Below are 11,277 nucleotides of genomic sequence, written 5' to 3'. Positions count from 1 at the left end.
AGGCCTGCCATCAGCACAGAACAATACACATGCAAATCACTCCTGCATTCCCAGGCTCACACAGTGTATATATACCCACTTTTTTCCAGGCAAGCATTCTCTGGAGATGCCAGCCACAGATGCTGGCGAAACGTCAGGAAGAAACTCTTCTAGAACATGGCCACATGGACCGAAAAACCCTGCTCTTTGTATGATATTTTCTGCATACAAATTGAACAGGCAGGGTAATAAAATACATCTTCGCCTAACCCCTTTCCCAATTGGGAACCATTCTGTTTCTCCATGTTCTGTTCTGACAGTAGCCTCTTGTCCTGAGTACAGATTCCTCCTCAGGACTGTCAGATGTGTTGGCATTTCCATGTCTTTAAAGGTGTTCCATAGTGGAGTTGAAGGCTTTCACAGCTGGTCTCCATAGTTTTTTGTGGGTTTTTCAGGCTATGAGGCCGTGTTCTCAAAGAGTTTATTCCTGTCATTTTGCCAGCAGCTGTGACTGGCATCCTCTGAAGATGCCAGCTACGGCTGCTGGCAAAACGACAGGAATAAACTCTTTGAGAACACGGCCTCATAACCTGAAAAACCCAGGAAAAACTATGGCATTCCATAGCTTTTTGTGATCTCTGCAGTCAAAGGCTTTGCTATGGTCTCTGAAGCACATATTTAGACTTTGGGAACTGTCTGAAGAATCTGAATAATTAGTAACCTTTTAGTAGCCCCAATCCTTTGCATGCCTCCTGTTAAAAGGGGGAAAACTAAAATTGAAAGGGGAAAATTTTAAATGGAGAATTAATACCCGCCAAAGCCCATTCCAGGCGCCTGGGAAGCCAGCCAGCAGTTTCCAGCAAACTGGGTGACCAGATGTCCCAACGCCAAAGGAGGACAAGGTGCCACACAATATAGGACATTCAAAAAGAACTGTAGGACACCACACAACAAAAGCTAAAAACACTTCCTCAAACATAAATCCATGCTCAAAATGGAGGACATTTTGGAATTCCTCCTGGGCAGAAGGCTGAAATGTAGGATGTGTCCTGGGAAAGGAGGACATCTGGTCCAGGGTGACCAGACATCCTTAACCACAAAGGAGGACAAGGCACCATAAAATGTAAGGCATTCAGGAAAAATGTAGGACAAGATGGAAAAAATAAAAACCTAAATAAAAACAAAAAGCTAAAAAAAGCACTCATATAAATATAAATGCCTGCTTCTTAGTCATGCACAGAAAGGAGGGGATTGTGGGATTCCTCCTGGGCAGAAGGCTGAAATGTAGGACGCGCCCTGGTAAAGGAGGACGCCCGGTCAGGGCGACCAGATGTCCTAAGTGCAAAGGAAGGCACTACAAAAATGTAGGGCAGTCAAGAAAAATGTAGGACATTGCCAAATTTCCTGCAAGGAATGAAGGATATTTGGGAAGCCTTCCTGGACAGAAGGCTGAAATGTAGGACGCGTCCTGGAAAAGGAGGACGTCCAGTTTCCTACCCAACAAATGCCCTGGAACCATAGATTGCTTTTGCAAGAAACACAAAGTGGGCGTGGCAGGGCAGAGAAGGGGCGGGGTCAAGAGGGAGAGGGGCGGGGTAACATAGCCATCCAGCTGCGGGAGAAAGGGCAAGATCGCTGGGGGCGGGGCGAACGAGCAGAGGGGCGGGGTTTTGGTGTGGGCGTGTTTAGAACCCTGGGGAGGGGGCGTGGCCGTTTGGCAGCGGCAGCCTATAAAAGCTCCGACCGCGGGCGCCTCACGCTCAGAGAGAGAGAGCGCGCAATAGAGCGCTTGAGGCGGTGGTTAGTTTCTTGAGGGTTCCTCTGTTTTGGACGCTGGCAAGGAACCGTTTGAAAGCCCCCTCTTTATTTTCCTCTCAGAGCCCCACGTTTGAGGAGGGGCGGGTGGGTTTGGAGGCCGGACGCTTCTTCCCAGGTAAGCAACGACTACAACTCCCATTATCCCCCGCCTCCCGACTGGTAGTGTAGTCCTAGGACTCAGGCTCGAATCCTGGTCCAGCCCTTTAAGGTTGGCTTTGGGGGCTCTCCATCCCTCTCAGTTAGCCTGCTCTGGGTTAGTGTTGGAGGAGGATTGGAAAAACATCATCATCATCATATTGCTATTATTATATTTTAATTTAATTTTTAACGTATATTTCTTCTTATTATTATTTATAGTTATAGTTATTATTTTATTTTTATCTATCTATTTATTTATTTTATTTATATTTCTTCTTATATTTTATGTTTATTTTTATTTATTTATATTATTATTATGCTTTTCATTTCTTTGTTTAAATTTATATTATAATTTTATTTTATTTATATTTATTTATATTTATATATTTATATTTTGTTTGTATTTATTTTTATTTATTATTATATTTATACTTGTTTATTTATAGTTATATATATTATATTTATTTAATATTTATTATTATTACAATTCATTATTATTATTGTATAATTATATTGATACATTTTATTATTTAACTTCGATATGTATTAACGCATATTATGTTAAATTTTTTTAATAGAATGTATTGTACACCAAAGGCAGGTTTATTTTATTTTATTTCATTTTGTTTTTAACTGATTGTAGGTATAAATATAAATAATGATAATGATAATGATAATATTGGGGTTGTTTATATCCTGCCTTTCCAGGAGGATCAAGGCGGGTTGCAGTAGAATGCATAATTAAATACACAACGCATACATAACTACAAATTGCATATCTCCTTATCCTTTACTTTCAAACTAAAATGCCAACACTATAAATACAAATTAAAATCAATTTAAAATAGGCAAGATTGGGGAGAGACATGTGGGCAAACAAAGGGCATTCGACATCAGTGTAACGGGAGGTCAGTCCGGCAAGGCCTGCTTAATAATAATAAAGCTTAATAATAATAACAATAATGATTACTGGATTCTGGAATTATTAATCTATTATTTTTATATTTACTGATAGCCCACCTTTTCCCTCAATGTAGGGACTCAAATTTGTTACAATCTCAGGCAGTGCAATGCCATTAAAATGTGAAAATATAAGCAAAAGGTAAACAATTTAAAAAGTAAAAAAACCCCAAAAACACACAATTATGCATTAAAGTTTAAAATGTACTGTATTTTTGTATCGAGGGACATAGGTTTTAAAGTATGAATCTTAAATGGATGTATTTTTTAACTTTTAATTTGAATGTGTAATGCTTGTCTTAGCCTTATTCCTTCCTGCCTTTAGTTATATTTGTTGTTCTGTGCTTTCAAGTCATTTCTGACTTATGGCAATCCTAAGGTAACTATCATGAGGTTTGCTTGGCATGTTTCATCAGAAGGGGTTTGCCATTGCCATCCTCTGAGGCTGAGAGAGTGTGACTTGCCCAAGGATACCCACTGAGTTCCCATGGCTGAGCTGGGATTCGAACCCTGGTCTCCAGAGTCGTAGTCCAACACTCAAACCACTGTGCCACACTGTCTCTCTTTTAGTTATATACTGTAGTTATATATTGTATTTTAATCTATGCCATTCCCTGCCTCAAGCCTTGGGAAGAGGTGGGTCAGAAAATGAAAATAAAATAAAATATATTGTTATATCTTACAATTAGTAAAGCAATACTCCCCATCTTCTGGGATGGTTCTTGAATAGACATTCTTCACAAAGTGATGTATAGGAGTGACGATTTAAAACCCTCTCTCGTATTTTTAAACCAGCTTGCATAGTGGTTTCAGTGTTGGACTACGACTCTCTGGAGACCAGGGTTCCCAGCTCGGCCATGAAACCTTGGACAAGCCACACTCTCTCAGCCTCGGGGGAAAGGAATGGAAAGCTTCCTATGAATAAACCTTGCCAAGAAAACTCCGTGATAGCTGCGCCTTAAGGTAGCTGTAAGTCAAAAATGACTTCGGTCCAAAACACAGTGCAGAAATAATCCAGTTTGAGACTGCTTTAACTGCCCTGGGTCAGTGTTAGGGAGTCCTGGGAATTGTAGTTTATTGTGGCACCAGAGCTCTCTGATAAAGAAGGCTAAATGTGTCACAAAACTGCAGTTCCCAGAATTCCCTAGCATTGAGCCATGGCAGTTAAAGCGGTCTCAAACTGGGTTATTTCTGCAGTGTGCTTCGGACTTTGGGACCTTAGAGGCACACAACAACCATACTTGATCTAATGTGGCCCCAAAAAGCACCAGGCAAACTATACCACAGAAACCCATTGGGAGACCTTGGGCAAGACACACACTCTCAGCCTCAGAAGATGGCAATGGCAAATGCCCCTCTGAAGAAACTTGCCAAGAAAACTCAATGAAAGCTTTTCCTTAGGGTTGTCATAAGTTGGAAACAACTTGAAGGCACACAACAACAATAACAGCAATGATGTACAGCTGGCCCTTTGGCTCAGTTTAGGTTCACACAATTCTGTTATTAAAAATGGATATTATTTATGGATATGAGAATCCTTCCTCAAGATTCCTGTGTTGTGTTTCCCAGCCTTCTTCCACATCCCCTTGTAGTTTGTCACTTTCTGGACCTTCTCGCTCTCCTCTTTTCCTTCCTTCCTTCCTTCCTTCCTTCCTTCCTTCCTTCCCTTTTTTCTTTTCTAACTCCTTCCACATCCCAATCCCATTGCAAAGGTGACAGGTTTGGGAACGCTTGTATTTAGCTGGCCTGTGAAATAATCTTTTGTTGTTGTTACAGCTGGCAAAGGATAGAGGACACTTTCACTAATCTCTATGCTCAGTGGGGCTCAAGACTGTTCTTCTTAATCCTCTGTTGTGCATAGTAGAAGAAGAGCATATATGACTATGACATGAGTTTTGTGGCACGTTGAAGGCTAGCCATTTTCTTTTAACCTAAACTCTTGTGGATTGCAATTCACTTTCTCAGATGCATTAGAGTACAATCTGGAAAGCTTCGACTATACTGTATATAAAGTTTCAAGTACATGTATATGGTCAAAATGGAGTAGGATGCAAAAAATGACATTTACAGATCATGTTGGATTGCACCGTGAAGCAAGGGGACTTTTTTCCCCACCCAGTAATGGTCTCTTTGAGGCATATAAAGTAGGTAGGTTCATTCCTTTGCTCACATGTGGAGAGTTGTGTATTCTGTTGCATCTTCACTAGTTGATTTTTTTAGGCATATTTGGAAAGGAAGTGTTGCAACTTTGAAACACGAGATTCTTCCTTCTTCAGTTAAGATGAAGGAAATGGAGTAAACACTCCAGCTTCTAAATTCTGGAAGTGTCGCCTCGTAATCTGCTAGAAGAAGACCCAAAACAGACCTATGGCACATTGAAAGGCAAACTGCTTTATTCTGGCCTATGCTTCTATAGACATGAGCCCATCGCCTCACCGGTGATTTCTTACTAAATGCATGTGTGATTTTCCACATCAAAAGTGACCTCAGTGCAGTAGTACAACTAACTTTCATAACCAACAAAACAAAGGACACATAGAAATATGAACAGTAGCTAAAACGCAGTCTGTAGAAGTTTATGCTACAGTAAGTCTGCTAAAGTGCAACAAGATACTTGTAAGCAGAGGAAACAACTTGTTAAACACTTGAACCACATTTATCCTTCTCTTGGGCTCTTCTTTTTCTTCAATTAAATAAGACTGTTTGTGCTGCTGACACACTCTCAACCTCAGAAGAAGGCAAAGACACACCCCCTCTGAACAAATCTTGCCAAGAAAACCCCTGATAGGGTTGCCATGTCAGAAATGACTTGAAAGCGCACAACAACAACAACAATTTCTGCTGTAGCAGAACAGTATAGCAAATGTTGGTCCCTCTGGGAATTTTCTAGATAACTTGATTTGACATTTTTTTAAAATCAGTATGGGGATCAGAGCAATAGTTGTCTGAAGTAGACGAATGCTCTTGCTGGCTATAAAGGTAAACCAAATTCCAGAAACAGTTGCCAGCTTGGTTAATCTTGCTAAGGTGTGATCACATGAGATGTTTGGGTGGCTATAACTAACAGAGCAAAAGACATTGTAGCATATGAAAGCTTATGCTACAACATCTTTTTGCTCACACTCAAAAATTACTACAAAATCCCTTTGTATGCTATCCAAACTAGTCTCTGGTCACAGACTGGTTTGCAGTCTTCTCAAGTCTATTTCCAGGAATGAATGTAGCTAAAAGAGCCCATAACCAACCCTGAACAGATTTTGGAATAGTTCCTTTTTGGACTGCAGCTCCCAGCAGTATAGAGTTGAAACCCCTCAAATTTTCCCAACTCTGAGATTGTGTTTTCAAAAGAGCATCTAATGACCCTCTGAATATTGTTGGACTGCAGTTCCCATCAGACTTTGTCAGTATAACCAATATTGAGGAATAGCAGGAGTTGCACTCACACAAACGTGTTGCTTAGCTGCTGACATAGGACCTTTTTGATTCAAGATTTACATGCACAGTTAAGAGCAAAACTTGCTGGTCTGCTAATTTGTATATTTTTGGTGCTGTAGGCTATGTTTCAGAGGAAGGAACTGGGAAAACAACCTCGAGTATTCCTCGCCTAAGGAAATGCTGTGAAATTCATGAATTGTCTTAAGTCAACAGGTGACTTGGGTGCGCGCACACACACACACATTTCTGCCCCACTCTATATCATTCCAGGGCAGTGTATAGAAAAAGGCAGTTACAATCATGTAAAACAGTAAAGAGCAATTTAAAACAATATAAATTAATTTTGCCAGAGAGAAATGTAAAATATTCCATTTAGGCAGACAAAATTAAAATTCACAAGTATAGGCTGAGTGACACTTGCCTTGGCAACAGTATGTACAAAAGGGATCTAGGAGTCCTAGTAAATCACGAGTTTTACATAAATCAACAGTGTGATGTGGCAGCTAAAGAAGCCAATAGGATTCTAGGCTGCATCAATAGAAGTACAGTATAGTGTCTAGATTGGGGGAAGTAATATTGCCACTCTTCTGCTTTGGTCTGGCCTCACCTGGAATATTGTGTCCAGTTCTGGGCACCACAATTCAAAAAGGATGTTGACAAATTGGAGTGTGTCCAAAAGAGAGATACCAAAATGGCAAAAGGTCTTGAAGTCATGACCTATGAGGAGTGGTCTATGGAGCTGTGAATATTTAACTGTGAAGAAAGAAGGTTAAGAGGTGACATGATAGCTATAGTTAAATATTTCATATGGAGGATGGAGCAAGTTTGTTTTCTGCTGCTCCAGAGACTAGGACACAGATCAGTGAATTCAAACCAAAGGAAAAGAGAGTCCACCTAAACATTAGGAAGAACATACTTAGGGTAAGATGTGGAATGTGGTGCCTGGAGTGTGGTGGAGTCTCCTTTGGAGGTTTTTAAACAGAAGCTGGATGACCATGTGTTGGGAGTGCTTTGATTATGGCTTCCTGCAAGGCAGGGGATGAACTGGATGGCCTTTGTGGTCTCTTCCAACTCTATTATTCTAATTACAATTGGTTTAAAATATATGGCACAATTTAAGGAATTTTTACAGATTTTTTACACTTTTACAGATTCAAACTGCGGGTGCATCTGCACTGCAGAAATAATAGTTTGACAGTGCTTTAACTGCCATTACTCAGTGCTGTGAAATTCTGGGATTTGTAGTTTGTTGTGGCACCAGAGCTCTCTGGCAGAGAAAGTTTAATATTTCACAGAACTACAAACCCCAGAATTCCATAGCATTGAGCTGTGACAGTTAAAGTATGGTCAGACTGCATTATTTCTACAATTCAGATGCACCCTAAGTTAGAAAGCCAAAATGCAGGAACAGAAATATTATCAGTTCTTGTTTGGACAGCAGATGCTCCAGATCACCTCCTTTTACCTTTTGGAAAAAAGGTAGAAACAGCTAGAACCTTCTAGACATTAGCCAAGCTGGGCTGAGTTTGCAACGGAGAATTTGGTTCTCTCTGTGGGGAGGTGGCGGCAGACACAGAAATTACTCCTGGCAAGTTATGAACATTTCTGCACAGAGCCGCTTCCTGTGATTGTGACAAATTGGAGCAGACTGTTGCATCTCGGTTATTGTGGGCTCTTTTGCTTCTGTTGTAGTTAGCAGAGGTTGCCTCCTGTAGAAATTATGCCCAGATGTGTCTAGGATGAAAGAGAGCACAATAAACAAGTGCACCCTTCTAGTATTCCTGTAGTTTGAATTGTGTGCCATTTGTTAGCCTACTTTTCTAAGTTCTTGGAATTGTCAAAAAAGCTGTAAGGAGGGAAGAATTCACACATATCATAAAAAGTCTGCAACTGTAAATCTATAGTATGGGGTTTTTATATTTCTGGGGATCTCAGTGTTGGTATATACAGTGGACCCTCCACATTCTCTGTTGTTTAGGGGCACCAGACCCCCCGTGAAAATGGAAAAACTGCAGACAAAAAATAGTACATAGAGAGATCTGGTAACACCTTTGAAACTAACTGAAAGAAAGAAAGAAAAAGATATATAATTTTTTTAAACTTGAGAGACTACTTCCCTAGGTGCTCCAGTGTGACTTTTGATGGAGCTTGACTATAGAGTCATGCTGGAGGATCTAGAGATTCCTAGATAAAACATATTAACCAAATCCGTGAATAATCAGATTTGCAAAAGGCAAAGCTGCCAATGTGGAGGGCTGACTATAGTATAGCTTCTACTATGTAGACTTTGTTTAATAACAGTTTGTGGGATGAGGTTGTATCAGTTGACATAGTCTTATGTAAGTAAACCTTTGCAAATGCTGAGATCTTCTGCTGAAGATCTACTTCATCTGATCTCAACCAAGGGTAAAGTGGTCGGTCACAGAAAGCAGGGCCTGTGGTTGTGGTAACATTCAGATTTTCAAAATGTCTACTTGAGATCATAAGTGTCTACATAATTATGTTTTCTATGCCAGTTATAAATCTTTGCTGAGAGTTCTAGTAGAATTAGGTTTGGCTGGTTGCTGTATTTACTCATTTGTACTTTACTAGAATCAGAGTTGGAAGGGAATTTTGAGGTCTTCTCCTCCAGGCATTTTAGACTTCAGATTTTAGAATCCTCAGTTGTAGGCTAAGCTAATTGGGGCTTCTGGGATTTGAAGTCCCAAACGCCTAGCAGGCCAAAGTTTGATAACTATTCATGTTCCTCCTCCCTCAGTCTATTGCAGGGTCTGTATGAGGAATGCAATGGGTTTTTACTTTTTTAAGTATTTGGACTTCTGTCTCTGCAACCCAGTTAGCCATTGGGAAGATCTGTTTTGATTAGAATGGTGGAGTATAAATACTTTGAAAATATACACAAACTACAGACAGACCTCAAACTTCATGATGGTAAGGGCTCAGCAGGATATCTGCATTGGCTGCCAATCCGCTTCCGGGCCCAATACAAGGTGTTGGTTGTTACCTATAAAGCCCTAAATAACTTGGGCCCAGAGTACTTGGAGGACCACCTCTCCCCATACAATCCGCCCCGCACACTCAGGTTAGGTGGGAAAAATCTTCTGAGCGTTCCCAAGACAAGATTTGTACTAACGGCGCAAAGGGCATTTTCTGTTGTGGCCCCGCAATCTTGGAACGCTCTCCCTGAGGAGCTCCGCTTAGCCCCCTCCCTGGAGTAATTTAAGAAGAACCTGAAGACTCATTTATTTTGTCAAGCCTTCCCTCACATGTCCTGATTGTTTTTCCCCTGTGTACCATGTATTGTATTGTATTTTTAGATTGATTATTAATTTTTAACTGATTTTATGATGGATTTTAATGATGTATAGTTATGTTTGGTTTTATTTGGGGTATTTTTCATTGTTAAATTTGTTTTTTTTTTTAATCTGTATTGTATTGTATTTGTATTGTTTGTAAACCGCCGTGATTGTGGGAACGGTGGTATAGAAATAAAATTTCAATCAATCAATATCCAGAAAAGTGGAGAAATTGTGAATATGGGACACTTTTTATTTTATTTTTTTACTTAAAATAACATTTCTCTAAGCATTTTTAAGTTCTCCAGCATGCTTCTGTGGTCATGTTCCAGCATATTTTCTCCCTATATTAGGAGAAATGCAGGAAATTATTATTAATAATAATAATAATTTTTCAGTCATGTATAAGGCAGCAGCCGAGGTGGTGGCAAATAAACAGTAATCCATGAACAATCAAATCCATGAATGCTTAACCCGCAAATATTGAGGGATGATTGTATATATGGCTATGCTGAATACTTACCAGTAGTCATGATGTTTAAATAGAACTGTTATCTGCTATAGCTCTGAATGTTAAACACATGGGAGAAATGGAAGGGAGGAGCTATTCAATTTTATGCCTTATGTTTGAACTCTTAGACATCTGTCTGATGTATACAGAATACAAGACTAAAAGGGTCTTTGTCTAGTCTATCAACACACTTCTTTAATTAGTTTTTTTTTGTTATGTACAGAAAACAAGCAACTTGAAGGCACACAAATATAGAAGAAATACTCCCAAACCAAATGGAAGTCACTTTAATTTGGAGGAAGGTCTTCTGAAATGTCTTCATTTGCAATAGGTCTTGTGTACAGTGGTGAGCAGTTCATCTGTATGAAATGGATTTTATCCATATACTTTTTTGATGTCTTCCACAATGTGTATGACTTCATGTGTGTGCAGCCTTTAAGTTTCTTCTTGACTTATAGAGACTCCATGAATTTCATAGGGTTTCCTTAGTCAAGGAATGCTCAGGCCTGTTTTTGCTAGTCCTGTCTCTGAAATATAGGAGACTTCAATTTAAAATCTTATTATTTGTTTAAAAATTCAAGGGTCTGATGAAGTAGGCAGGCAAGAAGCTTGAAGTTCAGTGGACAGCGATTCTGTAATCCTCTAAATGCTGCACCATCCATCATCTTTAGCTCTGGACAAAGTGGCTGAGATTGATGAAGATGGGAGAGCAACAACATCTGAAGGACTGCTTTAGCTGAATGTTATATTTTCAAGGAAGAATAGCAGAAATACTGTTAGCCCAAGAGGCCTGGTGAAATATGCTTGCCCTAGACCTGGAGAAATCCCAAGCTTGTAACCACTGCATCTGATTCTTAAGCTTGAACAAGTGAAAAGAATCTCTGAAAAGGAGAGCATACTCTGCAAAATAGTGCAGAGAGGAGCATGAGTGAAAACAATGAGATGTGCCATACAAAATAAGTAAACAACATGAGCAGTGGTGGACCTTGGCCAAGCTTGTGGTGAGCACTGCCTGAATAGCAATCCACACTTGGCTGGCTTGCTTACTTACTTTCATCTTACTTCATGGCAAGTTGGCTTGAACAATTTAATAACCGGAGAGACAATTCTTTCACAATACGGTTCATTTGATGAGTTTGT

The 11,277-nt window shown here is 39.8% G+C and overlaps 1 protein-coding gene across 4 annotated transcripts in view; it reads left to right on the top strand.

The window, feature by feature from the left end:
• Positions 1-11,277, top strand: part of NDRG1 (N-myc downstream regulated 1) — a 110,592-nt gene that overhangs the window by 43,308 nt on the left and 56,007 nt on the right. The window contains exons 1-2 of one of the 4 annotated variants that reach the window (XM_042461870.1): positions 1,729-1,912; positions 10,361-10,483. The exons of 1 other annotated variant lie outside the window; for it this stretch is intronic. In XM_042461870.1, the coding sequence (XP_042317804.1) occupies positions 10,450-10,483 (34 nt within the window). In that variant the 5' untranslated portion in view covers positions 1,729-1,912; positions 10,361-10,449. Of the gene's footprint in view, positions 1-1,717; positions 1,913-10,360; positions 10,484-11,277 lie in introns of those variants that run through there. 2 more of the 4 variants (XM_042461871.1, XM_042461874.1) reach the window with 2 other exon arrangements.

The sequence above is a fragment of the Sceloporus undulatus genome, chromosome 4 (genome assembly GCF_019175285.1).
Source record: "Sceloporus undulatus isolate JIND9_A2432 ecotype Alabama chromosome 4, SceUnd_v1.1, whole genome shotgun sequence".
NCBI classification, from domain to species: domain Eukaryota; kingdom Metazoa; phylum Chordata; class Lepidosauria; order Squamata; family Phrynosomatidae; genus Sceloporus; species Sceloporus undulatus.
Note: the sequence above shows the minus strand (reverse complement) of the source record. Positions and strands in the feature narration are given on the sequence as shown.